The sequence below is a fragment of the Stegostoma tigrinum genome, chromosome 41 (genome assembly GCF_030684315.1).
Source record: "Stegostoma tigrinum isolate sSteTig4 chromosome 41, sSteTig4.hap1, whole genome shotgun sequence".
Lineage (NCBI taxonomy): Eukaryota > Metazoa > Chordata > Chondrichthyes > Orectolobiformes > Stegostomatidae > Stegostoma > Stegostoma tigrinum.
In genome coordinates this window covers 5,974,777-6,000,841 of record NC_081394.1, presented here as the reverse complement: position 1 = coordinate 6,000,841, position 26,065 = coordinate 5,974,777, and the positions used below count along the sequence as shown (strand labels likewise).

The following is a 26,065-nucleotide window of genomic DNA, read 5'->3' as shown; positions in this document are numbered from 1 at the left end:
GTGTAAGGGCTGGTGGAAGTTACATAGATTGAGAGGGTAGTAGGGGATCAAAGGGGTTACAGAGATATGAAGGACTGTAGCACCTGGAGGGGTGATTACAGAGTTGGGAGGGCTGTAGCACCTGGAAGGGTGGTTACAGAGATAGGGAGGATTGCACAGGTTGGAGAAGGTTGCAAAGATAAGTAGGGCTGTAGGGGCTGAAGCAGGTTATGGAGTTGTGGTGGGGTATGGGGCTGGAGGAGGTTACAGAAATAGGGAGGTGATGTAGGGTTTGGAGCAGGTTACAGAGATCAGCACGGGTGTAACGACTGGAGGAGGTTACAGGGCTAGAGAGGGGTGTAGGGGGCTGGAGGAGGTTATAGAGATAGATAGGCAGGGATATAGGGTCTGGTGGAGGTTACAGACATAGGGAGGGGTGTAGCGACTCAGTATCGTCCCAATTATTCCTCCGGTTCCTTAGCATGTAATATATTGGGTGGCCATGCGAGGGAGCACTAGGCTTAATATTCATTCTTTTATTTTCTTACTCGGGGACTACGGGGAGACGAGGCTGTGAACAAATCTACATTCAAAAGCTAAACAGTGTTACGTTTAGAATACTTTTCTTTTTCACTCACCTTTTTTCCGTAGGTAACAATGCAATAGTCAATTCTACTTTGTTTCTGATCACATATTGTGACAGTGCAGTACTCCCTCAGCACTCACGTTACGACAGTGCAGCATTCCCTCAGTACTGACCCTCTGTCAGCAGGGCACTCTCTCGGTACTGACTCTCCCACACTGTGGCATTCCCTCAGTACTCACTCTCCGACAGCGCAGCACTCCCTCAGCACTGACCCTCCGACAATACAGCCCTCCCTCAGCACTGACTCTCTGAAAGTGCAGCATTCTCACATACCGTCTGACAGTGCAGTACTCCCTCATTCGTGACTCTTCGACAGTGAGGCACTCCACCAGCAGTGACTCTTCGACAGTGAGGCACTCCACCAGCAGTGACCCTTCGACAGTGAGGCACTCCACCAGCAGTGACCCTTCGACAGTGTGGCACTCCACCAGCAGTGACCCTTCGACAGTGTGGCACTCCACCAGCAGTGACCCTTCGACAGTGTGGCACTCCACCAGCAGTGACCCTTCGACAGTGAGGCACTCCACCAGCAGTGACTCTTCGACAGTGAGGCACTCCACCAGCAGTGACCCTTCGACAGTGAGGCACTCCACCAGCAGTGACCCTTCGACAGTGTGGCGCTCCACCAGCAGTGACCCTTCGACAGTGAGGCACTCCACCAGCAGTGACCCTTCGACAGTGAGGCACTCCACCAGCAGTGACCCTTCGACAGTGTGGCGCTCCATCAGCAGTGACCCTTGGACAGTGTGGCGCTCCATCAGTACTGACCTTCTGACAGTGCGGTACTCCCTTGGTACTGGCCCTCCCACACTGTGGCACTCCCTCAGTACTCACTCTCCGACAGCGCAGCATTCCTTCAGCACTGCCTGCGATGAGTTCCCACATGTATTTTGATCTGCAGCAGTTGTTTTCTGCTTTGTTTCTCTGAGTGAACAAGCAGCTTTCCCTGTTATCTATCTCAGTCTCTGTGATGACAGTGATGTGTAGACTTCAGTTCGGACCAGCTCCAGAAGTTATGGTCTTGTGATCAGGAGACTTGATCAATTTCAGGAGAAGATTTCAGTGAAATTATAAACCAAATCCATCCTGTATTAACAAGGTGTAGAGCTGGATGAACACAGCAGGCCAAGCAGAGTCAGAGGAGCAGGAAGACTGACGTTTTGGGCCTAGACCCTTCTTCAGCATTCCTGCTCCTCTGACCCTGCTGTGTTCATCTAGCTCTGCACCTTGTTATCTCAGATTCTCCAGCATCTGCAGTTCCTACTATCATCAACTGGTGTAGTTCGCTTTCCCTATTATTCTCTTATTGTCTGTGAGGTCTTGACATTTTAGCATCAACTCCTCGATATTTTGTGACCATATCTGAAATACCCTCTAAATCCAAAACTTACAGAATGCCTTTATTGTGCAGATGGACATTAAACCTTGGCCGGCTGCAAATAAATTAATTAATTTCAGTTAATATCTATTAAAGTTTGTTCAATTTTCCTTACAAAAGCCATTTCATTCTCTTCATGATTCTGAGTTACACCTATCAGCACACACTTAACATCCCTTGTCACTCAGAACAGGCTAAATTGTTCAGGTAGTTTATACATAAATAGGATTTTTTGGAGAGAAATGCACTGCTCATCATCTTACAATGGTTACCTCCTTTTAGTTGGTTAAACTGGTGGTCTGCATTGCTGGTGAGGCTCTCGTTGGCTATCTGACCTTCAGTGCCCCTTTCGAAATGTTTTGGAGAGCCATACCATTGATGTGACTGAGCCACCCCTTTCTGAGAGCAGTGAGCATGAAGTCAACAGACACTTTGAGGCAATTGAGATTTGAAATTCTCCTTAGTTCAAGATATTCGTGAACCACAGATTCACCTGGACAGTTAAGGCAGAGAAGGAGGCTGTTTGGCTGTTGTCTGTGCTTGCGATCCCTGGTTTGGAAAGGAAGCTACTCCCATGCACTACTTCTGTACCCCAGTGGCTCAGAAGTCACTTTCCCGTACAGTCACACAGCATGGAAACAGACCAGACCACACCAAACATAATCCCAAACTAAACTAGTCCACCTGCCTGCTCCTGGCCCCTCTCCCTTCAAACCTTTTGTATTCATGTATCTATCCAATAAACTTTTAAACTTTGTAACTGTACCCACATCCACCAATTCATCAGGAAGTTCATTCCACCCACAAACCAACTTCTGTATAAAAAAAAGCCTCGTAAATCTTTCTCCTCTCACCTTAAAAATGTGCCCCCTAACCTTGAAATCCCTCATCCTACGGAAAAGACAATTACCATTAACTGTATCTCTGCGTCTCATTACTTTATAAACTTGTATCAGGTCACTTCTCAACTTCCTGTGCTCCAGTGAAAAATGTCCCAGCCTATCCAGCCTTTCTTTATAAACTCAAACCTTCATACCCAGCAACCAGTGGACACACCACTCCAGAAGATGCCTCACCAATGTCCCATACAAACTCAACATAACTTTCTAACTCCTATACTCAAAGGACTGAGCTTCTGGCAATGATCCATTTTCCTTTCAAAAGCTTCAACTGAACCTACCTCCACCACCCCCTCAGATAGAGCATCCCCACATGCATATCAGTTGCTGTGTGAATTACTGTGCCCAGTTCTGTTCACCCCGTTATAGGAAGGATGTTATTAAGCTGGAGAGGGTTCAGAAGAGATTTACCAGGAAGTTGCCATGTATGGGAGGTTTCAGTTGTAAAGAAAGGCTGGATAGGCTGGGACCTCTTTCAGTGGAGCTTTCAGTAGGAGCTTGATAGGTGACCTGATAGAAATTTATAAAATAATGGAGGATTCAAGGGTAGGGGACACATTTTTAAGGTGAGAGGAGAAAGATTTCAAAAAGTCATGAGGGACAATTTTTTTTTACACAGAGACTGGTTTGCATGTGAAGTGAACTTCCAGAGGAACTGGTGGATGTGGGTACAGTTACAACACTTAAAAGACATTTGGATAAGTGCATGAATATAAAAGGTTTGGAGGGATATGGGCCAAGCACAGGCAGGTGGGACTAGTTTAGTTTGAGATTATGGTCGGCATGGACTGGTTGGAACGAAGGGTCTGTTTCCATGCTGTGTGACTCTATGAATCTATGAAAAATTGTGATAGGTTTAGGAGTAAGCAGTTGCTTCTGTTGCAACATGACGTTCCAACTTCCATACTCAATGCAGTAACCAATGAAGGTGAGGTAGAATGTATTTTTCAATGCAAGTTGTTGCAATCTGCAACATTCTGCCTGAAACAGCGGACTGAGCAGATTTTACAGGAACTTTCAAAAGGGGGTGGCATGATGGAATCATTTAAATACTGGGAGAGGAAATATTCACAGAGGCAGTGGCAGGAGAGAGAGAGAGACAAGGAGAGACACCATACCGATTGCAGAGATCTTGCAAAGAGACAGAACTTGTTTGCTGGCCTGAATGGCCTCCCCCTGGAAAGCAGGATAGCTATGGCCTTACTGCATGTGGAGTACAGACACCACATGCAGTCATGTTGTCAATTCTTGGAAATAATTTGCACAGGGAATGGAGCCAACCCACCAGATAAACACACATCCTTCAACAAACAGTTCATCAGAGTTCCTGTTGTGCTGGTTTTGATGGTAAATATCAGACAGTAACAGGAAATACAGGATTGTGAATTCATTGGTCACATATGGTCAGACAGCAAGAGACAGAAAGAAGGAAACACGTACATTCAGCTAGCACCTCCCACCCCCTCAGGACATCCTAGAATAAAACAAGCAATGATATAGTCAGGGAAGATGAAAGGCATTAAACCGAAAGGGAGATACAACACTGAGGAAGCACAGAACTGTTGGAGTGGGGGAGCGCCTCACTGTTGGAAAGTTGGTGCGGAGGGAGTGCCACACTGTCAGAGGGTCAGTACTAAAGTAGTGCCGCGTTGTCGAAGGGTCAGTGCTGAGGGAGTGACGCACTGTCAGAGGGTCAGTACTGAGGGAGTGCTGTACTGTCGGACGCTCAGCACTGATGGAGTGGCACACTGTCGTAGGGTAAGTGCAGAGTGAATGCCGCACTTTTAGACGGTCAGTGTTGAGGGAGTGCTGCACTGTCAGGTTATCAGTGCTGAGGGAGCATCGCACTGTCAGAGGGTTATTGCTGAGGCAGCAAAGCACTGTGGAGGGTCAGTACTGAGGGAGCGCCAGTGCAGAGGGAATGAGGCAAGTATTGGAAGGTCAGTACTGTGGTAATGCCGCACTGTCGAAGGGTCAGAGCTAAGGGAGCACCGCACTGTTGGAGGGTCAGTGCTGAGGGAGCACCGCACTGCCAAGGGTCAGTACTGAAGGAGCGCTGCACTGTCGGAGGGTCAGTACTGAGGGAGTGCTGTACTGTCGGACGCTCAGCACTGATGGAGTGGCACACTGTCGTAGGGTAAGTGCAGAGTGAATGCCGCACTTTTAGACGGTCAGTGTTGAGGGAGTGCTGCACTGTCAGGTTATCAGTGCTGAGGGAGCATCGCACTGTCAGAGGGTTATTGCTGAGGCAGCAAAGCACTGTGGAGGGTCAGTACTGAGGGAGCGCCAGTGCAGAGGGAATGAGGCAAGTATTGGAAGGTCAGTACTGTGGTAATGCCGCACTGTCGAAGGGTCAGAGCTAAGGGAGCACCGCACTGTTGGAGGGTCAGTGCTGAGGGAGCACCGCACTGCCGAGGGTCAGTACTGAAGGAGCGCTGCACTGTCGGAGGGTCAGTACTGAGGGAGTGCTGTACTGTCGGACGCTCAGCACTGATGGAGTGGCACACTGTCGTAGGGTAAGTGCAGAGTGAATGCCGCACTTTTAGACGGTCAGTGTTGAGGGAGTGCTGCACTGTCAGGTTATCAGTGCTGAGGGAGCATCGCACTGTCAGAGGGTTATTGCTGAGGCAGCAAAGCACTGTGGAGGGTCAGTACTGAGGGAGCGCCAGTGCAGAGGGAATGAGGCAAGTATTGGAAGGTCAGTACTGTGGTAATGCCGCACTGTCGAAGGGTCAGAGCTAAGGGAGCACCGCACTGTTGGAGGGTCAGTGCTGAGGGAGCACCGCACTGCCGAGGGTCAGTACTGAAGGAGCGCTGCACTGTCGGAGGGTCAGGGCTGAGGGAGTGGCACACCGTCGGAAGGTCCATGCTGAAGGAGTGCTGTACTGTTGGACCGTCAGTGCTGAGAATGTCTCACTAATGAATATGGAGACTTGAACTGTGCACAATTCTCCATGTGTCATCTAACCGCAGGATATTAAATACATAAACCGCATGCTGGAGGATCCCAGTGATGATGTTTGAAGAGGCTTTGACTGATTCTCTTTCAGCACCGTCCTGCAGTTAACCACCAGAGAGAGAGAGAGAGCAGGAGAGAGTCAGGAGGAAGAACAGGGATGTTGGAGAATCAACAAGATTAATGCCATCGTCAAACTAATAGCCAGATAATCGAATAAATAGTGTTGTGCACACCAGCTGTTCCCAGAATTTGGAGGGACACGTCATGCTCTGCAGCTGTTCCTGGGAACTGCCTTTCACCAACACAGACTGGTGATTAATTTATGAAATTAATTCCATTGTCAACATTTCATTGGGATCATGAATGATCACATTGGTGCCTCTTCACTGTGTTTCCACAGAAACAAAGGTCACGATTAGCTGCTTGAGGCACTGAGAGAGTAAATCTAACAATAATGATTCAGCACCTCTCTGTTTATCTCAAACCCTGTCACATGTGTATTCAGTTCAGAAAAATCTCTTGTTGCCTCAATGAATAAACGAAGCTTTCCTCGGTAAATTCCACCTCAAGGGAAACCAAGTTGTTGTCTGTCCCACTCAAGGAAGGCACAAGATCAATGGGAGTTGCTCAGAGGCTATTTGGCCCACTGATTCTGCCCCTCCCCTGCAAACTCTGATCTTCTCCTACCCCCAGTGTCTGGAATGTTCAAAGAAGCAAACGTTCCATCCTATTCTCTCAGCCATTCCATCCTCTAGCACTCAAGAAGTTCGCAAGATTGAAAATCTTGAGCTGTAACCTTGAGCCTCCCGTACCGCAATTGAGATCTGTAGCACAGGAAAGGCCTTTTGGCCCATCTGGTCTGTACTGGACTAGAAACAAGTGACTAACTATTCTAATCCCATTTCCCAGAACTTGGCCTTGTGTGCTTTGGCATTCCAAGCGCAAGTTGTGATAGCACTGTGCCTTGAAGAGAGATGTGTTCTGTACTGTTTCTCTTGGGCTTGCCACTGTGGTATCAGAATATATGCTTCAGAAGCAGTGGGCAAACAACTTTTTTTTTGTAAATTAGACAGAAGTAGCATGAGTAGGCAGAATCAGGTTCACACAGACCCAGCTTTTTAGCTTTGCTTTCTGCTGGAATTTCGGCAGTTAAAGCTGATAAATACAACTCTGTCTCTCTCTGCAGTAGCAAAAAGCTCAAGACTTCTCTCTGCTGCTAGACTGTTTCTTTTGCTGGTCCTTTCTCCTGCACTGGAGAGAAAGGGAACATGCAAGAAAACCTGTTTTGCTGAATTTGCCTTTGTCAAGGATGCGCTTATGAGATGCTACCTCTATTGGAATAGTTGATGATTAGTAGTTCAATAATTTATTTAGTACTTCAATAGAATTAATGTTACAGCAATTCTCTTTTTTATTTTTGTGTTTTAGTTATGTGTAAGAATAAAGTGTATTTCGCTTAAACCTAGCCATGGACCAAATAAATTACCACTGGAACACAGCACCTTACACTTTTAAATGAGATAAATTAGGGCCCTGGCTAACTCCTGACTATATTTTGAGGATGTTTGGCCTGGTCCAAAACAACACCTCAATAGTATGAAGGCTCCTGCCTCTACCACCCTTTCAGGATGAGATCCAGATTCTGACTGCCCTCACAGCAAAGAAATGTTTCCTCATAGTCCCCTTAGGCTCTTGGTAATTGATCCCCACACCAAGGGAAAAAGTCTCCTCCTGTCTCCCCACTCTATGACACTCATAGTTTTATACATCCCAGTCATCTCCCCCCTTAGTCTGCTCTTCCTCCAAGGTAACAACCGCAATCTCACTTTATAGGTGAAACTCTTGAGGTGACATCCCAGTAAATCCCGACCCCTCTGCACCATCTCCAATGCAATCTTATCCCTCCTATACACAGTACACAATACACATCTCTGGCCTAAGCAATGTTTATACAATTTCAGCAGCAGCTCCCTGCGCTTAAATTCTATACCTTGACTAATAAGGGCACGATTCCTAAATACCCTCTAAATTGCTTAAGCTACCTCACTGGCTATCTTTAAGGACAGGGGGAACGTGCACATCTGTGTCCCTCTGATCTTCAATACTCCTGAAAAATCCTGCCTCCTTAACTCAAGCAAACTCTGCCATGAGTTTTTTTTTAATTCATTCGCCACCACTTATTCATTGCCTATCCCTAATGGCCCAGAGGACTGTTAAGAGTCAAACATATTGCTGTGGGTCTGGAGTCACATGTAGGCCAGACCAGGTAAGGATAGCAGTTTTCTTCCCTAAAGGACATTTGTGAACCAGGCGGACTTTTTTCCAACAATTGACAGTGGATTCATGGTCATTATTAGTCTGTTAATTCCTGGTTTTCTTGAATTATTGAATTCAAATTCTACCTTCTGCTCTGGCAGGATTTGAACGTCAGTGCCCAGAATAATACCTAGTTCTCTGCATTAACAGCCCAGCCATAATACCGCTAGACCTTTGGATGAAAAGGTAATAGAGAATGTGGGACCTGCTCCAACACGTAGTGGGGTAAATATAGGAATCATTCCCACAGAGAGTGGAGGGAATGTAGGACCTGCTCCCCAGGAAGTTAGGAGCAAAATGTGGGACCCTCTCCCGCTGGAAATGATTGAGGTGAATCATATTGATGTATTGAAGCGAGGGGCACACACAACAGAGAATGGGGGAGAAGGAGATGATGGTGGGATGGCAATGAAGAGTGGTGTAGGGAGGAGTGTGCTGTGGAGCAGGAAGACTAGCACAGAGCAGAGGGAATGAATGGTCTGTTGTATGCAGGGCATTGTACAGATGATGTGCAGACAATATTTTTACAACCCTGTTGACACCAGGAAATGTGACTGCTCTATCACTGAGCTGCGATGTTTAATTACACCTGAATGACCCAAAGTGCTACCTTCAAACGGTAAACACCCTGCATATTTAAACAGTCATATAGCTCCTTTATCATGAGATGATTAGATCTGTGCTGCTCATTACCAAGTTACAGAAAATCTCCTTTGATTCATTCTGCTGGTCACACTCACTCAACAATTACTGCCCTGTTTGCTTCAATGTGCTTATGTAAACATGGTTTTTATTAATCCTTTGTCATGATGTCTACAATTTGCCATATTTAGTCTCATCGAGTTCTGTACTTGTGCCCCCCATGAGATATTTACCCTCCTCTCATTTGGTGGCGTGAGCATTTTATGAGTCATCTTCTGCTCCACTTTTCCCTGAACTGGGGTGGGGAGCAGTCTTCACTATAGAATCAACAGCTTCAGTATTCTGGATCACCATTGACCAGAGACTCAACTGGACTCACAATGTAATCACAGCGATTACAAGGTCAGGTCAAAAGCTGGGGATCCTGAGACAAGTAACTCAACTCCTGACTCCCCAAAGCCTGTCCCATAATCTGCAAGGCACAAGTCAGAGGTGTAATGGAATATACCCACTTGCCTGGATGGGTGCAGCTCTAACAACACTCAAGAAACTCAACACCGCCCAGGACAAAGTAGCTTGTTTGATTGGCATGACATCTACAAGTATCAAATCCCTCTGTCACTGGCCCTCAGTACTAGCAGTGTGTACTATCTGCAAGATACACAGCAGAAATTCATCAAAATCCTTACAGCAGCACCTTCCAATGCCACAGCCACTTCCATCTAAAAGGACAAGGACAGCAGATACTTGATAATGCCCTCCCCTGCAAGCCACTCGCTCTGACGTGGAAATATATCACCGATTACTCAGTGTCGCTGAGTCAAAATCCTGGAAATTCCTCACTAAGTGCATTGTGGATCAACTTACAGGAAGTGCAGCAACACCACCTTCTCAAAGGACAACTCGGGATGAGCAATGAATGTTGGTCTGGCAAACAACCCTTGAATGAAATTTGAGAAGTCACTAAATATAACAGAAGAGTTCAGGAGGGAGCTCTTCTGGGCTAGAAGTTCTGACTCCAGCACTTGACAGACAAGGGAAGGTGCAGCCAAAGATCCGCCGGAGAATGTTCCCAACACACGCCGATGACAGGCAGTAAGAACAGGAGAGGATCCTGCCCAGCCAAGGGACAGTAAGAGTTTAGACGCTGTCCCATTTGTTAGCCATAGCTCCAGTCGACAACATGCTTGTAACAACGTCTGGTGTGTGAAGATTGCGCCTTTTTGTTTTTGCACCTGACTGGAGTGAAATGAGAAGGAGGTGTTTTAAAACCCAGAGATTTACAAGGATGACTACATTTTCTGAAATAAGGATTTTGATACTTTTTGTTGATACTTTTCGTGAACCTCATTTATATAACTGTGGGCTTGAGGAACAAGCAGACGAACTGGAGCCAAGGGACTGTTTACAAGTAAAGCTCATTGGTGTGGACTAGGGACCAATTATCAATGACACAGGCTACCAATAACCATGTGACTGGTTGTAAGGGAGCTGAACAGTTTGGTCTGTGAGCAAGACAGAGACAAGCTTTGTCAGACCAAAAGAGAAACCAGCAGATCTACAGTAGCCCAAAACACATAGTCTCTCAGTTCTCTGCAATAAGCCACATTAAACTGGTGAAAACCAGCCTCTTTGTCCTTCAGTATCTGCTGTAAGTTTTAGCTTTGAATTGGATAAGTCAGAGATCTTTCATAAGTGAGACAGTCACCCTGTGCCTCTCGCAAACCAGTGGAAGCATTCAGTAAAACAGAGGGTTCAGGAAGAACCTTCAGATCAGCAAGAACCAATATAACAGGTTTTGGGAAAATAGACTAGAGAATTGTTTTTCCAATTATCCCTCTAACCACGTGTTGTTTTCACATGGGTTGGGGATTAGGATTTGTAAAAGCGCTTTAGAGTTTTAATTTGTTGAGGTTACTTAATGTAATTAAATTGTTTACCCATTTTTAGAATCAAATGACCTGTAAGAAATAGTCGTTCCTGCTTTCTGTCAATCTGAGCCTGAAAATGAGTGACATGGGGATTTTGCATTTTTCTTTGATAATCTTTCACATTTGTAGCCAACCCCAGGATTTAATTTCCAGCATGTTAAGCCAGTGAAATGTGATGATGACCGCGGCACCTTTATAGGGAAGGTGCAGTTTGGAGGACATGGGGTTAAGGCAGAAAGGCGCATTGCACATTGAAAGATCCTGTTGAATCTGTTTCCTTTCAGGCAGCACATCCCAGATCACAACAACACTTGCTACGTCAGAAAACTAACAATGTTCCACCCAGGGAGTGCGGTGCAGTCATGCTGTACTCAGACACTCTGATCTGCAACCACTGGGCACCACAGAATGACCCAGGCTTTGCAGTCGAACAAACAACAACAGACTGCGTTTAAATAGTGCCTTAGACTGAGTAACATGTCCCCAAGTTCATTCCAAAGATTCTAAATCCATGGGAAGCCACAGCACCGAGGAAGTGGGAGGTGGGGTTCGCAGCAGACTACATGTCAGCCCTAGCCATGACACTGAGCATTTAACCAATGGAAGGGGTGTGAAGCGGTTCAGAGCTCAGGGCCCCGAGTAGCTGGATGCACGGCCCCTGATAGTGGAGCAATGGGAATTGAGGGATGCTCACGAGGCCAGAATTGGATGAAGTTATAGAGGTAGGGAGGAGTGTAGGAGGCTACAGAGATAAGGAGGGGTGTAGGGGCTCGAGGATGATACAGAGGTAGGGAGCATTGTAAGGACTGGAGGAGATTAGAGGAGGTTTATTGAGGTTGTTGGAAAGAAATGGTAAATTGTAGATGATTTTTTAGTTCAGTGTATTTTCACCCAGGACAGGAAAGGCACAGGGTTAGATACCGAGTAAAGCTCCCTCTACACTGATCCTCATCAGTGCAGCAATCTCTTAGTACTGGGGAGGCAATGACCTAGTGGTATTATCACTGGTATTTTGATCTAGAGACACAGATAATGTTCTGGGGACCTGGGTTCAAATCCTGTCACAGCAGCTGGTCTGAATTTGAATTCAATAAAAATATCTGGAATTAAGTAGCTAATGATGACCATGAATGCATTGCCAGTTGTTGGAAAAACCCATCTGGTTCACTAACATCCTTTAGGGAAGGAAGCCGCCATCCTTACCTGCTCTGGCCTACATGTTACCCAGACTCACAGCAATGTGGGTGACACATATGTGCCCTCTGGGCAATTAGGGATGGGCAATAAATGCTGGCCTTGCCAGCGACACCCTCATCCTGTGAATGAACAAAGAAAAGATAACTCTCCCCCCATTAAACACTCCCGAGACAGGGACAACACAGGGTTAGATGTTTGTTGTGTTAATATTTGTACTGCTGCAGCCAGGAGACCCTATGCAGTAAGACCCTTGGTTATTGTTCAAGGAAGGATTGAGCGAACAGCCTTGCAGGCTGCTGATCAGTGAGGACACCAGAATAGTGCATCAAATTCAGACACAGGCCCAACTGTGCCTCTGTACCATTGAATGAAGGTGCACAGCCTCAAAGTGAAGCAGTTTACCAATGTTTCCAGAAATTCATGACTAACCACCTGGAATATTAAGGGAGTGGAGTGTTTGAAGAATGCAGAGTGCGTACAGACCTGGAAGGGGGTGGAACTCCTAAACAAAGAATAGCAAGGCGTGACTAATGAAATTGATTTGTTTCTCTGACCACTCATCCCTTTGTGGATACACAAACCCTTCAGAAATCTCATCACACAAACCAAACTCAGTTCTGAGGGAGTGCTGCACTGTTGGAGAGTTAGTGCTGATGGAGTGGGGAGTGCAGCATTGTCGAATGGTCAGTGCTGACAGAGTGCTGCACTGTCAGAGGGTCAGTACTGAGGGAGCGCTATGTTGTCACAGGGTCAGCGCTGAGGGAGTGCTGCATTGTCGCAGGGTCAGTACTGAGAGAGCACTGCATTAACGGAGGGTGAGTACTGAGGGAGCACTGCATTGTCAGAGGGAGTACTGAGGGTGCACTGCATTGTCGGAATGTGAGCACTGAGGGAGCGCTGCACTTTCGGAGGGTCAGTACTGAGGGAGCACTGCATTGTCAGAGGGAGTACTGAGGGTGCACTGCATTGTCGGAATGTGAGCACTGAGGGAGCGCTGCACTTTCGGAGGGTCAGTACTGAGGGAGCGCTGCATTGTCGGAGGGTCGGTACTGAGGAGCACTGCATTGTCGGAGGGTCAAACTGAGGGAGTGCTGCACTATTGGAGGGCCAGTACTGAGGGATTGCTGCATTGTTGGATGGTCAGTAACAAGGGAGTGCTGCATTGTCGGAGGTTCAGTGCTAAGAGAGTGCAGCACTGTCAGAGGGTCAGTGCTGAGGGATTGCTGGATTGTTGGATGGTCAGTAGCGAGGGAGTGCTGTAGTGTCAGAGGGTCAGTGCTGAGGGAGTGCTGCACTGTCAGAGGGTCAGTGCTGAGGGAGTGCTGCATTGTTGGAGGGACAGCGCTAAGGGAGTGCCATACTGTTAGAGGGTCACTACTGAGGGAGCGCTGCATTGTCGGAGGCTCAGTACTGAGGGAGTACTGGACTGTCAGAGCTTTGGAATGAGGGACTGCCGCACTGTCAGAGGGTCAGCACTGAGGAATTGCCACACTGGGGCCAAGGGTTTTTTCCCTGACCCATGATCACTGAAACAAAAGAGGGAGTAAATTCTTTGACACTTTGCCATTTAGGATCTTACTCACCAGCTGCCTGCTCTATCCCAGTGCCTGTACATCAAAGAAATTAACCCTTCCCTGTTTTGAAACATTGGAAAGGTAGGGAAAAGCATGTGTGAATATCCTGCTATCTGTCTGTGGGCATTAAAAAGACCACTTGGCTGATTGTCATTGGTGCCACCTCTTCAAAATATCCCCTGAGGGGATAGTTCCTCAGGGATGCTCTCTCCCTGATTCGTCGTTGTCTTGTGCAGTGTTAACGCCTGTGTGGGTGTGTGTGACCTGTTGTGTCTGTGAGCCTGGGCAGTACTGTGCAGCTGCAGCCCAGTGCGTGTATCATACAGGCACTTACAAATGGTTCATTCCAGCTATAAGGAAGAGGCGAGCACAGAAATTCCAAGATTGCTTCACAGGCAAATTTTTGGGAATGCCTGTAATCTGAACGGGGTGAGTCTGCATGGGACTGTCAGTGTGAGCTGTTTTGAGCTTACAATCCTGCTGTTGCTGATTGCTGCTGACAGAACCTCCAGTCAGACACAGTGACTGTTCCCAGTTTCTCGATCACTGGAGATAATCTGTCAACAGCCTGTTACTTCCATGTGTGGTGTGGAGGATTGAGGAGAGCAGGTGGGGAAGGTAGGTCTGAGTTTATCCACTTTGCAGCTCCCTAGACTCTTTTCATTGAGTCTTACTAATGTGTTACAACAGCATTTGCCTTTATTACTGACTGCATCACTTGTGGAAGCATTTCTGTTGGTGTTGGCTTGGGCATGTGAATGTATTAATAAGTGTATGCTGTCAGTGGAGTCTAGCAGTGTAGGTACATATATGTGTGTATCTGTTGCTGGTTTGCTTCTATCAGTGTGTCAGTGAGTGTGCAATTCTGTGTGTGTATGTGTGAGAGAGTGTATGTATCTAATTGTCTGTGTGTGTGTGCCTGTGTGTGTAAGAGAGAGTGTCTGTGTTTGTGTCTGTGCATGTGTGTATGAGTGAGAGAGTGTGTGTGTGTGTGTGTGTGTGTGTGTGTGTGTGCATGTACATGTGGGTGTGTATGTGTGTGTATTTTGTGTGAATGTGTTGTGTACGTGTGTATGTATGTGAGTGTGTGCATCTGTTGTGTGAGAGTGTGCACGTGTGTGTGAGTGCACGACAGTTTATGTGTGTATGTCTAATTGTGCATGTGTGTGCGTGTGTGTGTGTGCGCGTGTGTGTGTGTGTGTGTGTGTGTGCGCGTGCGTGTGTGTGTGCGTGAGAGAGAGAGACTGTGCATGAGAGGGAGCGTATGAATGAGAATGTGTGTGTGTGATTGTGCATGTGTGTCTGTGAGAGTGTTTGTGTGACTGTGTGTGTGAGTATGTTGTGTAAGTGTGTATACGTGTGAGCATGTATATCTGTTTGTGTGACAGTGTGCGCGTGTGTGTGAGTGCATGAGAGAGTGTAGTGTGTTTGTATAATTGTGCGTATGTGTGTTTGTGTGTGTGTGAGCGTATGTGTGCATGTGTATGCGTGCGAGTGTGTGTGTGTCTATATGTCTGCATGTGTAAGAGAGAGAGATAATGGGAACTGCAGATGCTGGAGAATTCCAAGATAATAAAATGTGAGGCTGGATGAACACAGCAGGCCAAGCAGCATCTCAGGAGCACAAAAGCTGACGTTTCGGGCCTAGATGTCTCTGATGAAGGGTCTAGGCCCGAAACGTCAGCTTTTGTGCTCCTGAGATGCTGCTTGGCCTGCTGTGTTCATCCAGCCTCACATTTTATTATCTTGCATGTGTAAGAGATAGTGTTTGTGTATATGTGTTTGTGAGTGTGTATGTGTGGGAGCATGTGTGTGTGTGTGTGTACGTGTCAAAGAGTTTGTGCTTAGATCTGTGACTGAGAGAGTGTGCATGTGTGTGTCTGAGTGTCAGTGTCTTTATAAGTGTGCATGTATGAGAGTATGTGTTCATGAATGTTGTGTGTGAGAGAGACAGACTGTGTTTGTGTGTGGGAGTTTGTGTGAGAATGTGTGCATGTGTGATTGTGTGTGTAGTATGTGAGAGAGACAGTGTGTGTGTGAGTGTAGTATCTGATTTTGTGTGTGTGTGTGTGTCTGTGTGTGTGTGTGTCTGTGTGTGTGTGTCTGTGTCTGTGTGAGAGAGAGAGACAGATGTATGTGTGTGTAAGAGATAGAGAGTGTCTGTGTTTGTATGATTCTGTGTAGGTGTAAGAGTGTGTGTGTGTGTGTGTGTGTGTGTGTGTGTGTGTGTGTGTGTGTGTGAGAGAGTGTGTGTGCATGTGTGTGTGAGTATGCGTGTGTATGGATGTGTGAATGTGTTGTGTATGTGAGTTTGTGTGTCTGTGTGAGAGTGTGAGTGTGTGTGTGTGTATGTCTGAGAGAATGTTTGTATGTGTTTTGTGTGTCTGCATGACTGTGTGCTTGTGTGAAACAGAGTGTGTGTATATCTGTGCACATGAGAGCGTGTGTAAGTGTGAGATTGTGTGTGAGAGAGTGGTGTGTGAGTTTGTTTGTGTATGTGTGAGAGTGTAAGTATGTGTTATTGTGCACATGTGTGTGTGTATGTGTCCGTGTGTGTTAGAGAGAGAGTATGTGTTTGCCTGTGTATGAGAGTGAATGTAAGAGAGTGTGTGTGTGTGTGTGTGTGTGAGAGAGAGAGAGAGAGATTGTGTCTGAGAGTGTGTGTGAGTTTGTGTGTCACCTTGTTTGAGTGTGTGTGTGTGTGTGTGTGTGTGTGTGTGTTGGACCATCTGCGTACGTGTTTATGTGTGAGAGTGTGTATGCTTGTGTGTGAGAGTGTGTGTCAGTATGTGTGATTGTGTGTATGTGTGAGAGAGAGTATGTGTTTGCCTGTGCGTGAGAGAGAGTAAATGTAAGTACATATGTGTATGTGTGAGACTGTGTGTGTCTGAGAGTGTGTGTGAGTTTGTGTGTTGCCTAGTGTGCGAGAGTGTGTGTGTTGGACTGTCTGCATACGTGTATGTGTGAGAGTGTGTGTCAGTGTTTGTGTGAGCGTGTGTATGTGTGAGACAGAGTACGTGCTGCCTGTGCGTGAGAGTGAATGTAAGTATGTGAGTGTGTGTGAATGTGAGATTATGTGTGTCTGAGAGTGTATGCAAGTTTGTGTGTCACCTTGTGTGAGACAGTGTGTGTGTGTGTGTGTGTGTGTGTGTGTGCGCGCACATGTGTCAGACTGTCTGCGCATGTGTGTACGTGTGTGCATGTGGGTGTGTATGTGTGAGATTGTGCGTATGAGTTTGTGTGTCACTGTATGTAAGAGTGTGTGTTGTGTGTGTGTGTGCGCACGCGCGCGTGTCAGACTGTCTGCATATGTGTGTGAGTGTTCATGTATGTGTGAAAAAGTGTGTGTGAGTTTGTGTGTTACTGTGTGTGTCTGCGTGAGTGTGTGTGTGTGTGTGTGTGTGTTTGTGTTTGTGTGAAAGAGAGTGTGTGTGTGCATGTGTGAGAGTGGTGTGTGAGTTTTTGTGTGTATGTGTGAGAGTGTAAGTCTGTGTGATTATGCGTGTGTGTGTGTGTTAGAGAAAGAGTGTGTGTTTGCCTGTGTGAAAGAGTGAATGTAAGTATGTGTGTGTGTATGTGTATGTATGTGTGTGTGTGTGTATGTGTATGCATGTGAGTGCGTATGTGTGAGCTTGTGTGTATCTGAGAGTGTGTGTGAGTTTGTGTGTCACCTTGTGTGAGTGTGTGTGTGTGTGTGTTGGACTGTCTGCATATGTGTGTATTGTGTGTCAGTGTGTGTGTGAGCATGTGTATGTGTGTAGAGAGTGTGTGTTTGCCTGTGTGTGAGACAGTGAATGTAAATGCGTGCGTGTGTGTGTGTGTGTGTGAATGTGTGTACATGTGAGTGTGCATGTGTGAGATTATGTGTGTCTGAGAGTGTGTGTGCGTTTGTGTGTCACCTTGTGTGAGAGTGTGTGCGTGTTGGACTGTCTGTGTATGTGTGTATGTGTAAGAGTGTGTATGTTTGTGTGTGGGAGTGTGTGTGTGTGTGTGTATGTGTGTGTGTGTGTGTGAGACTGTCTGCATGTGTTTGTATGTGTGTGCATGTGAGTGTGTATGTGTGAGATTGTGTGTGTGAGTTTGTGTGTCACGGTGTGTATGTGTTTTGAACTGTCTGCACATATACGCATGTGTATATGAGAGTATCTGTGCGTGTATGCATGAGAGTGCATGTGTTTATATGTGCATGTGTGTGCAACAGGTAGAGTGTGTGCAAGAGATAAAGTGTATGTATGTGTGTGTGTTTGAGCATTTTTGTGTGTGAATGTGTGCATCTGTATGAGTGAGAAACAGAGAGTGTGAATGACAGTGTGTTTCTGTGCCTGTGAATGTGTATGTGTGTCTGCATCCATGTGTGTGTTTTAATGTGTCTGCGTGAGAGTGGGGTTGTGTGTGTATAAGTATGTGTGAGAGTGTGTGTATATGCATGTAGGTGAATGTGTGTGTGTGTGTTTGTGTGACACAGAGTGTGTGTGTTTATATGTGCATGTGTGTGCAACAAATAAAATGTGTGCAAGAGATAAAGTGTATGTGTGTGAGACTCGGCAATTGTGTGTGTGTGTGTGTGTGTGTGTGTGTGTGTGTAAGATTGCCCGTGTGTATAGGTGTGCACGTGAGAAAGTGCATGTGTATGTGAGTGCGCATGTGTCTGTGTTTGTGTGTGCGAGAGTGTGTGTGAGAGAGAGTATGTGTGTGTGTCTGTATGAGTGTGTGTGTGCACCTGTGTGTGAGAGAGAGAAGGAGTGTGTGTGAGAGAGATTGTGTGTGCTTGTATGGGTGATATTGTGTATGTATGTGTGAGCGAGTACCCGTGTGTTTGTGTCTGTCTTTGTGTGTGTGAGAGAGAATGTGTGTGTGTGAATATGTATGTTTGTGTGAGAGTATGTGTGTGTGAGAGAGAATGTGTGTGCGAATGTGTATGTTTGTGTGAGAGTATGTGTGTGTGAGAGTGTGTGTATGTATATGTGTGTGTGTGTATGTGTGGGTGTGTGTGTGTGTGTGTCTGAATGTGTGTGTGTCTGTATAAGTGTGTGTGTGTGCATGGGGGGGGCATGTGTGTTTGTGTGTGGCATGTGTGTGAGTGTGTGTTTGTGTGTGTGTGAGAGAGACTGTGTCACTGTATGTATATGTGTGTGAGAGTGTGTGTAAGTGTGTGTATGTTTGAGAGTGTATGTGAGAGAGATTGTGTCAGTGTGTATGTATATGTGTATGTGAGAGTGAGTGTATGTGTGTGTGAACGTGTACTTGCGAGTGTGTGTATGTGTAAGTGTGTGTATATATGTGTGAAAGTGTGTGTACGTGAGTGTGTGTATGTGAGAGTGTGTTTGTGTATGGTTGCATGTATGTGTTTAAGCGTGAGTGCATGAGTGTGTGACAGAGTGTGTGTGTGTATGTGTAAGCATGTATATGTATGTGTATATGTGTCAGAGAGTGTGTGTGTGTGTATATATATGTGTGAGAGTGCATGTGTGTGAGTGTATGTGTGTGAGAGAGAGTGAGAGCGTCTGTGTTTGTGTGTGAGAATGTGTGTGAGTGTCTGTGAGAGTATATGTGTGAGTGTGTGTGTTTGATCCTGGAGTAGGATAATAGATTGGCACAACATTGTGGGTCAAAGAGCTTTGTACTATGCTGTACTGTTCTATGTTCTACGTTCTATGTACTGGGACACAAAACTGGTGGAGACAGCTCTGTCGCTGTATAACACTGGGGAACGATACTGGTGAGGACAGATCTGTAACTGTATAACACTGGTATACAAAACTGGTAAGGACGTCTCTGTCACTGTATACCACTGTGGTAAGTGCTGGTGGGGACAGGTGCATAATACAGAGGTACAGTACTGGTGGGGACAAGGACTGACACTGGTTAACACTGGGGAGCAGATTTGGTGGGGGCAGGTCTATCAATGTATAACACTGGGTAATGGTACTGGTGAGGACAGGTCTGTAACTGTATAACATTGGGTACAGTACAGGTAGTGACAGGTCTGTGTTTCTATAACAATGGGATACAATACTGGTGGGAAAAGGTCTGTCAATGTATTCCACTGTAGTACAGTACTCATACAGATGGATCTGTCACTGGATAACACAGGGGTGCAGTACTGGTGGATAGAAACCTATGTATAACAGTGCAGCATTTTAATTGTGGGGACAGGTCTCTGAATAACACCAGAGCACATTACTGGTGGGGACAGGTCTGTCACTGTATAACACTGGGGTACTGTACTGGTGGTAACAGGTCCTTCACTGTGTAACACTGGGATACAGTACTGGTGGGGCAGGTCTGACACTGTGTAATACTGGGATACAGTACTGCTGGGGACAGGTCTGTTACTGTATAACAATGGGATACAATACTGGGGAGAGAAGGTCTATCACTGCATAGCACAGGGTACAGTATTGATGGGGATAGGTCTTTCACTGTACAACTCTAGGATACCGTACTAGTGGGGACAGGTCTATCACTGCGTCACACTGGGATACAGTACTGGTGGGGACAGGTCTGTCGCTGTAGAATACTGGGGCACAATTCTGGTGGGGACAGGTCTGTGGCTATTTAACAATGGGGTACAGTACTGATGGGGACAAGACTGTCACTGAATAACACTGGGGTACAGCAGTGGTAGGCACAGGCCTGTCACTGTATAACACTGGTGTACAGTCATGGTGAGGACTTATCTGTCACTGTATAACACTGGGACAGTACATTGTCATTGTATAACACTGAGGTACAGTACTAGTGGCAACTGCTCTGTCACTGTATACAACTGGGGAACAGTACTTGTGAGTCAGGTCTGTCAGTGCATGACACTGGTGTATAGGACTGGTGGGGACAGGGGTGTCTCTGTATAACACTGGGATACAGTACTAGTGGGACACATTTGTCACTGTATATCACTGGAGTACAGTACTGGAGGGGACAGGTTTGTCACTGCATACCACTGGAGTACAGTGCTAATGTGGACAGGTTTGCCACTGTATAACACAGGGGTACGGTGCAGGCTCACCAGGTCTGTCAGTGCATAAAACCAGGGTACAGGACTGGTGGGGACAGTACTGTCACTTTATAACTCTGGTTGGGTCAACTCTGTCACTGTATTCCAACGGGGTACAGTACCAGTGGGGACTTGTCTGTCACTGTATAACACTGGGGTACAGCAGTGGTGGGACACATCTGTCATTGCATAATACTAGTGTACAGTAGTGGTGGTGTCAGATCTACCACTCTATAACAGCGGGCCATAGTACTGGTGTGGACAGGTCTGTCATTATACAACCATAGATGACAATTCTAGTGGGGACAGTTCTCTGAATAAAACTGGTGTACAGAGCGTATAGAGGTATCTTTTACATTATAACCCCGTGGGACAGTATTGGTGGGGACATGTCTGTCACTATAGAACACCGGAATACAGTACTGGTGTGGATCAGTCCATCAGTGTATACCACTGGGATACAGTATTGGTGGGGACACATCTGTCACTGTAATACACTACTGGTGACAACAGGTCTGTGACTGTATAAGACTGGGATACAGTACTAGTGGGGACTGGTCTGACATTGTATGACAATGGGGTGCACTACTGGTGGGGACAGGTCTGTCACTGCATAATGCTAGGTACATTACAGCTGGGACAGGTCTGTCATTTTATGGCACCAAAGTACTGTACTGGAGGAGTTAGGACTCTATAACACTGGGTACAGTACTGGTCGGTACAGGTCTGTCACTGTACAACACACAGTTACAGTACTGGTGGATCAGGTCTGTCACTGTATAACACTGGAATACAGTACTGATGTGGACTGGTCTGACACTGTATTACACTGGGGTATATTGCTGGTGGGGACAGGTCTGTTGCTGTACAACACTGCGTGCAATACAGCTAAGGACAGGTCTGTCATTTTATGACATGAGGTACTGTACTGGTGGAAGTAGATCTCTGTATAACACTGGGTACAATAATGGTGGGGACAGGTCTGTCAGTGAATGACACTGAGTTACAGTACTGAGATAACAAGGTGTAGAGCTGGATGGACACAGCAGGCCAAGCAGCATCATAGGAGCAGGAAAGGGTCTAGGCCCAAAACATCAAGCTCTCCTGCTCCTTTGATGCTGCTTGGCCTGCTATGTCTCAGATTGTCCAGCATCTGCAGTTCCTACTATCTCTGGGTTACAGTACTGGTGGGGACAGGTCTATCACTGTATGACACCGGTACAGTACTGGTGAAGAAACTCTGTTTAATCCTGTGGCTCAGTAATTGTGGAAACAGTTCTCTGTGTAACACTGGGGTACAGCACTGGTGGCAACAGGTCCATCACTGTACAACACTGCGGTACAGTATTAGTGCGGACAAGTCTGTCACTGCATAACTCTGGGGTACAGTTCTAATAGGGATAGGTCTGTCATTATAACACTGGGACACGGCACTAGTGGGGATAGGTCTGTCACTGTAAAACACTGGGATACGGTGCTAGTGGGGACAGGTCTGTCACTGCATAACACTGGGGTACAGTTCTCGTGGGGATAGCTCTGTCATTATAACACTGGGGTACGGTACTAGTGGGGACAGCTCTGTCACTATAATAATAGGATATGGGACTAGTGGGGACAGCTCTGTCACTGTATAATAATAGGATATAGGACTAGTGAGGACAGATCTGTCATGGTCTAACACTGGGGTGCAGTACTGGTGTGGTCTCGTCTGTCTCAGTTAATGCTGCGGTACAGTAGTGGTGGAGAGATTTCTTTGTGTGTCGCTGGGGTAATGTTGGCTTCTTGAAAGCTAATGGTGAGATGTGTCTGCCCGCCATGCCTTTGACATTGTCACCATGCCAAACTCTCTCTTTCCTCCTGCAGTTGTCATGAGGAGGTATGGCTGTGCTATCGTTCTCTGACAAGTTGCACGTCACAGTCTACGCCGTGGCCATTCTGACCGGGCTGCCGTTTAACCTGCTCGCTCTGTATGCATTCCTGGGCAGGGCCAGGCGCAAAGCTGGTCCTAATGTCATCTTCCTCATCAACCTGACCATCTCCGACCTGGCCTTTCTGCTTTTCCTGCCTTTCAAGATCCTGGAGTCAGTCAAGGGCAGTATGTGGATTCTGCCCACCTTCCTGTGCCCTCTGAGCGGCCTGTTCTATTTCAGTGCCATCTACGGCAGCATCTTGTTTCTGACTGCGGTGAGCGTGGAGCGGTACTTGGGAGTTGCGTTCCCCATCCAGTACAACCTGTACCGTAAGCCTGTCTATGCACTGTTCGTCAGCTTCCTTCTCTGGGTTTGTGCATTTTCCCATTGCAGCATTGTATACATCACCGAATATAAGAAGGTCACCAACTCCAGCTGGAATGAGACCGTCTGCTACGACAGCTTCACCCCCAACCAGCTAGCAGTCCTCCTGCCATTTCGCCTGGAACTGGGCATAGTGTTATTCTGCCTGCCCTGCCTGATCACCACTTTCTGTTACAGCAGCTTTATCCGGATCCTGCTCTCGTCCCCGCACATCAGTCACGGGAAGAAGCAGCGGGCAGTCGGCTTGGTGCTGGCCACCTTGCTCGTCTTCCTAATCTGCTTCGCCCCCTACAACATCTCCCACTTTGTGGGCTTCATACAGCAGAGTAGCCCCCCGTGGCGGACCGATGCCCTGCTGCTCAGCACCTTCAACACCAGCCTGGACCCCATCATCTTCTACTTCTCCTCAAGCGCCGTCAAGCAGACCTGCAGGGATTGCCTGGGCAGCCTCTCCCGTGAGCTCAGCTCTTTCAGACCCCTTCAGATCCTGCTCAGCTTCCTCCGCAAACGCAATGAGGCCCTGAGGGCAGATTCTTTCAACCAGAACCAGTGCTCCAAACTGTAGGCCCCACAGGAAACCAAACACTCACTCCCCATTGCCTCTCCATTGTGTCTAAGCTCTAGAATCAACTCTTTAAACCTTTTATCTCCACCTCTCTTTCTTTCCCTCACTTCCTCTCCCACTCTTTCTGTCTGTCTCTCTTCTTCTTTCTCCCTCTGTCACTCTTCTCCCTTTGTCTGTCTCTTTCCCTCTCTCTCCCCTCTCTATCTCCTTCTCTGTCTCCTATTCTCTCTCTCACTGCCCTCATTTTCTCTTGCTGTCTTTCTTCCTGACCCCTCACTCCCCCAACTCTCTCCCTGAATCTTTCTCTCTCTCTTTTACTCCACCTTTCTTTCTCTTTCTTATTCTCTCATTCGCCCTTTCTCTCTCTTTTGTTCTCTTTCTTCCTCTTTCACTTGCCCTCTTTTTCTTTCCCTTTCTCACTTTCTTTCCCTGTCTCTCTTTCTGTCTTTTCCTCTAGGATGTCCCTCTTTGACAAGTACTCGAGTGATTAGAGTTTAGAAGAATGAGAGATGACCTTATTGAAAATACAGGACTCTGAGGGGATTTGACAGGGGAGATGTGGGAAGATGATTTTCTTTGTGGGAAACTCCAGAACCGAATGGGCACCATCTCAGAATAAAGGTCCATTTCAGACAGAGATGAGGAGGAATTTCTTCTCTCAGCGGGGCATGGATCTGTGGAATTCTTCCCTAAAAAGAGCTGTCAAGGTTGGCTTGTTGAGAATATTCAAACCTGAGAAGGATTTTTAATCAGTAAGGGGGAATGAGGAAAAGACAGGAAAGTGGAATTGAGGATGATCAGATCAGCCACAATGTCATTGAATGGCTGAGCAGACTCCATGGGCTGAATGGCCAACTTCTGCTCCTACGTCTTATGGCATGTTTTGCTTCCTGCCTTCTGGGGACAGTGAGAGAGAGAGAAACAGATTTGTGATCAAAGTTTCAATCAGAACTGGGAAAAGTTACAGGTGGAATGGGTTTTCAAGATAGGGGTTCCAGTGGTGTGGATGACAGGGAGGAGGCAAGTGTGAAGTGGGCTGAAGAGTGAGCTTTTCCTGTTACTGTGTAACATCAAGGAGAAAGCTGAATGGACCTCTTTTGTTCCTATGTAACAGGCTGGTGGAGGGTGCTGAATGTCCTCCTCCTGTTCTTACATTCTTACCTATGTTGCTGGGTAGAAGCCAAAGCAGACAGCAGTGAAGGGGTTTCGGATGAACAAACAGTGCTGTGGAGAGGTTGGAAAACATAAATGGGCAAAGAGAGAGAGAGTTGTGGGCATGGAGGGGAGTGCATATATACCAATCAGTGAAGGTGACTGGGAAATAAAACTTTTCTGAACCTGAACCCTGGGTGATACGGAATTGAAAATAAAACAAAGATATCTCACACAAACTTTGTAAATTTACAGATTGTTAAGGCACAAGATCTCAGGGAAGGTCTGGAAGGGGGCTGAGTGGGGGAATACAGAAAAGGCCTGGGAAGGTGAGTAGGAGAACACAGAAAAGGTCTGAGAAGTTGGGGGGGGGGGGGGGGGGATACAGTGGAGGGTTACCAGGGCCTAGTCAGGAACAAAGAGGCAGGGGTGGGAACAAACCTGGCCAGCTCCACTGGGAGTGGAGAAGGAATGGTGCCAGCTCCCAAAACAAGTGAGAAGGCTCAAAAGACTAAAGCCCACCTTCCCTGGGGTCACCAAGGTGAGATCAATCCATTACAGGGTCATTTCTGTACTGGAAGGAGGCTATTTGGCCCATCCATTCCAAGCTAGGTCTGTCTGCAGAGCAATCCAGCCAGTCCCAATTCCCCAGTTACTTCCCATCTTCCCATGTTCAGTTTAAAAACATTTACCCCACCTTTTAGGCAGTGAGTTCCAGATTATTATTACTCACTGCATATAACAGTCCTTCCTCACAATCCCCGCTCTGTATATCTGACCCAGAATCTTCAAGCTGTCTCTCCTGGTCTTTTTATTATCAGCAAATGGGAGCAGCTTTCTTTCATCTCCCTGTCTGTCCCCGTCTGCTCCACCTCAGTCAGACTGACCCAATCTCCTTCACTCTGAGGGGAACAACCCCAGAATCCTCTCACTAAAATCCCTGCTCCCAGAAACCATTTGGATCATTCTTCTCTCAAGCCTTTCCCCAAATTGCCAGGACGTTCATTGGCCTTCAACAGACCAATAGCCCTTCGTTGAATGAGGGGCAGTGAAAGACCTTCAGGATTCTGCTGGGCTTTCACTGTAAATTTGCAGTTTAGCACACACAACGGTTTCCAAAATTTGCATTCTGGATTCCCTTGCCTCCTCTATATTGAAAACAAGGCCCTCGATCCCCTTCAGTGGTGATCTGTTTAAACCTTAAAGGGACTGGATCTCTCAACACTGGGGGGTGGTTGGGAGTGAGACTGGAGTTATATGGAGAGATGAGCTACAGGGAGAACATGACAGGACCACATAGATTTTACTTCGTGCCCCACCCCCCAATATATTCCAAGTGTTTTAAAAACTGACTCCAGATAATCAGAGGGTCAAGGATATCCTCTTGGAAGCTGACCCTGTGCCTGAACCATTCCAGGAATATTCCAGAACTGTCCAAAACTCTAGGGATTTGCCAGCAGCCAAACAGTGGGAGAAAAGGCAGAGGGAACTCTACAGATTCTGGTCCAGCTCAATGTCACTTTTCTGAACAATGTG

General features: G+C 46.8%; 1 protein-coding gene across 7 annotated transcripts; it reads left to right on the top strand.

Moving 5' to 3' along the window:
- Nucleotides 1-4,406: 4,406 nt before the first annotated feature.
- LOC125448538 (free fatty acid receptor 2-like) lies at nt 4,407-24,870 on the top strand. 7 transcript variants are annotated; one of them, XM_048523900.2, is made up of 2 exons: nt 4,407-4,528; nt 22,382-24,870. In XM_048523900.2, the coding sequence occupies exon 2, from the start codon at nt 22,397-22,399 to the stop codon at nt 23,375-23,377; it is 981 nt and encodes a 326-aa protein (XP_048379857.1). In that variant the 5' UTR covers nt 4,407-4,528; nt 22,382-22,396; the 3' UTR covers nt 23,378-24,870. The 7 variants fall into 7 exon arrangements, with proteins under 7 accessions (XP_048379857.1, XP_059497243.1, XP_048379858.1 ...); XM_059641260.1 differs by lacking the exon at nt 4,407-4,528 and adding an exon at nt 5,340-5,418; XM_048523901.2 differs by lacking the exon at nt 4,407-4,528 and adding an exon at nt 12,547-12,663.
- Nucleotides 24,871-26,065: the final 1,195 nt, after the last annotated feature.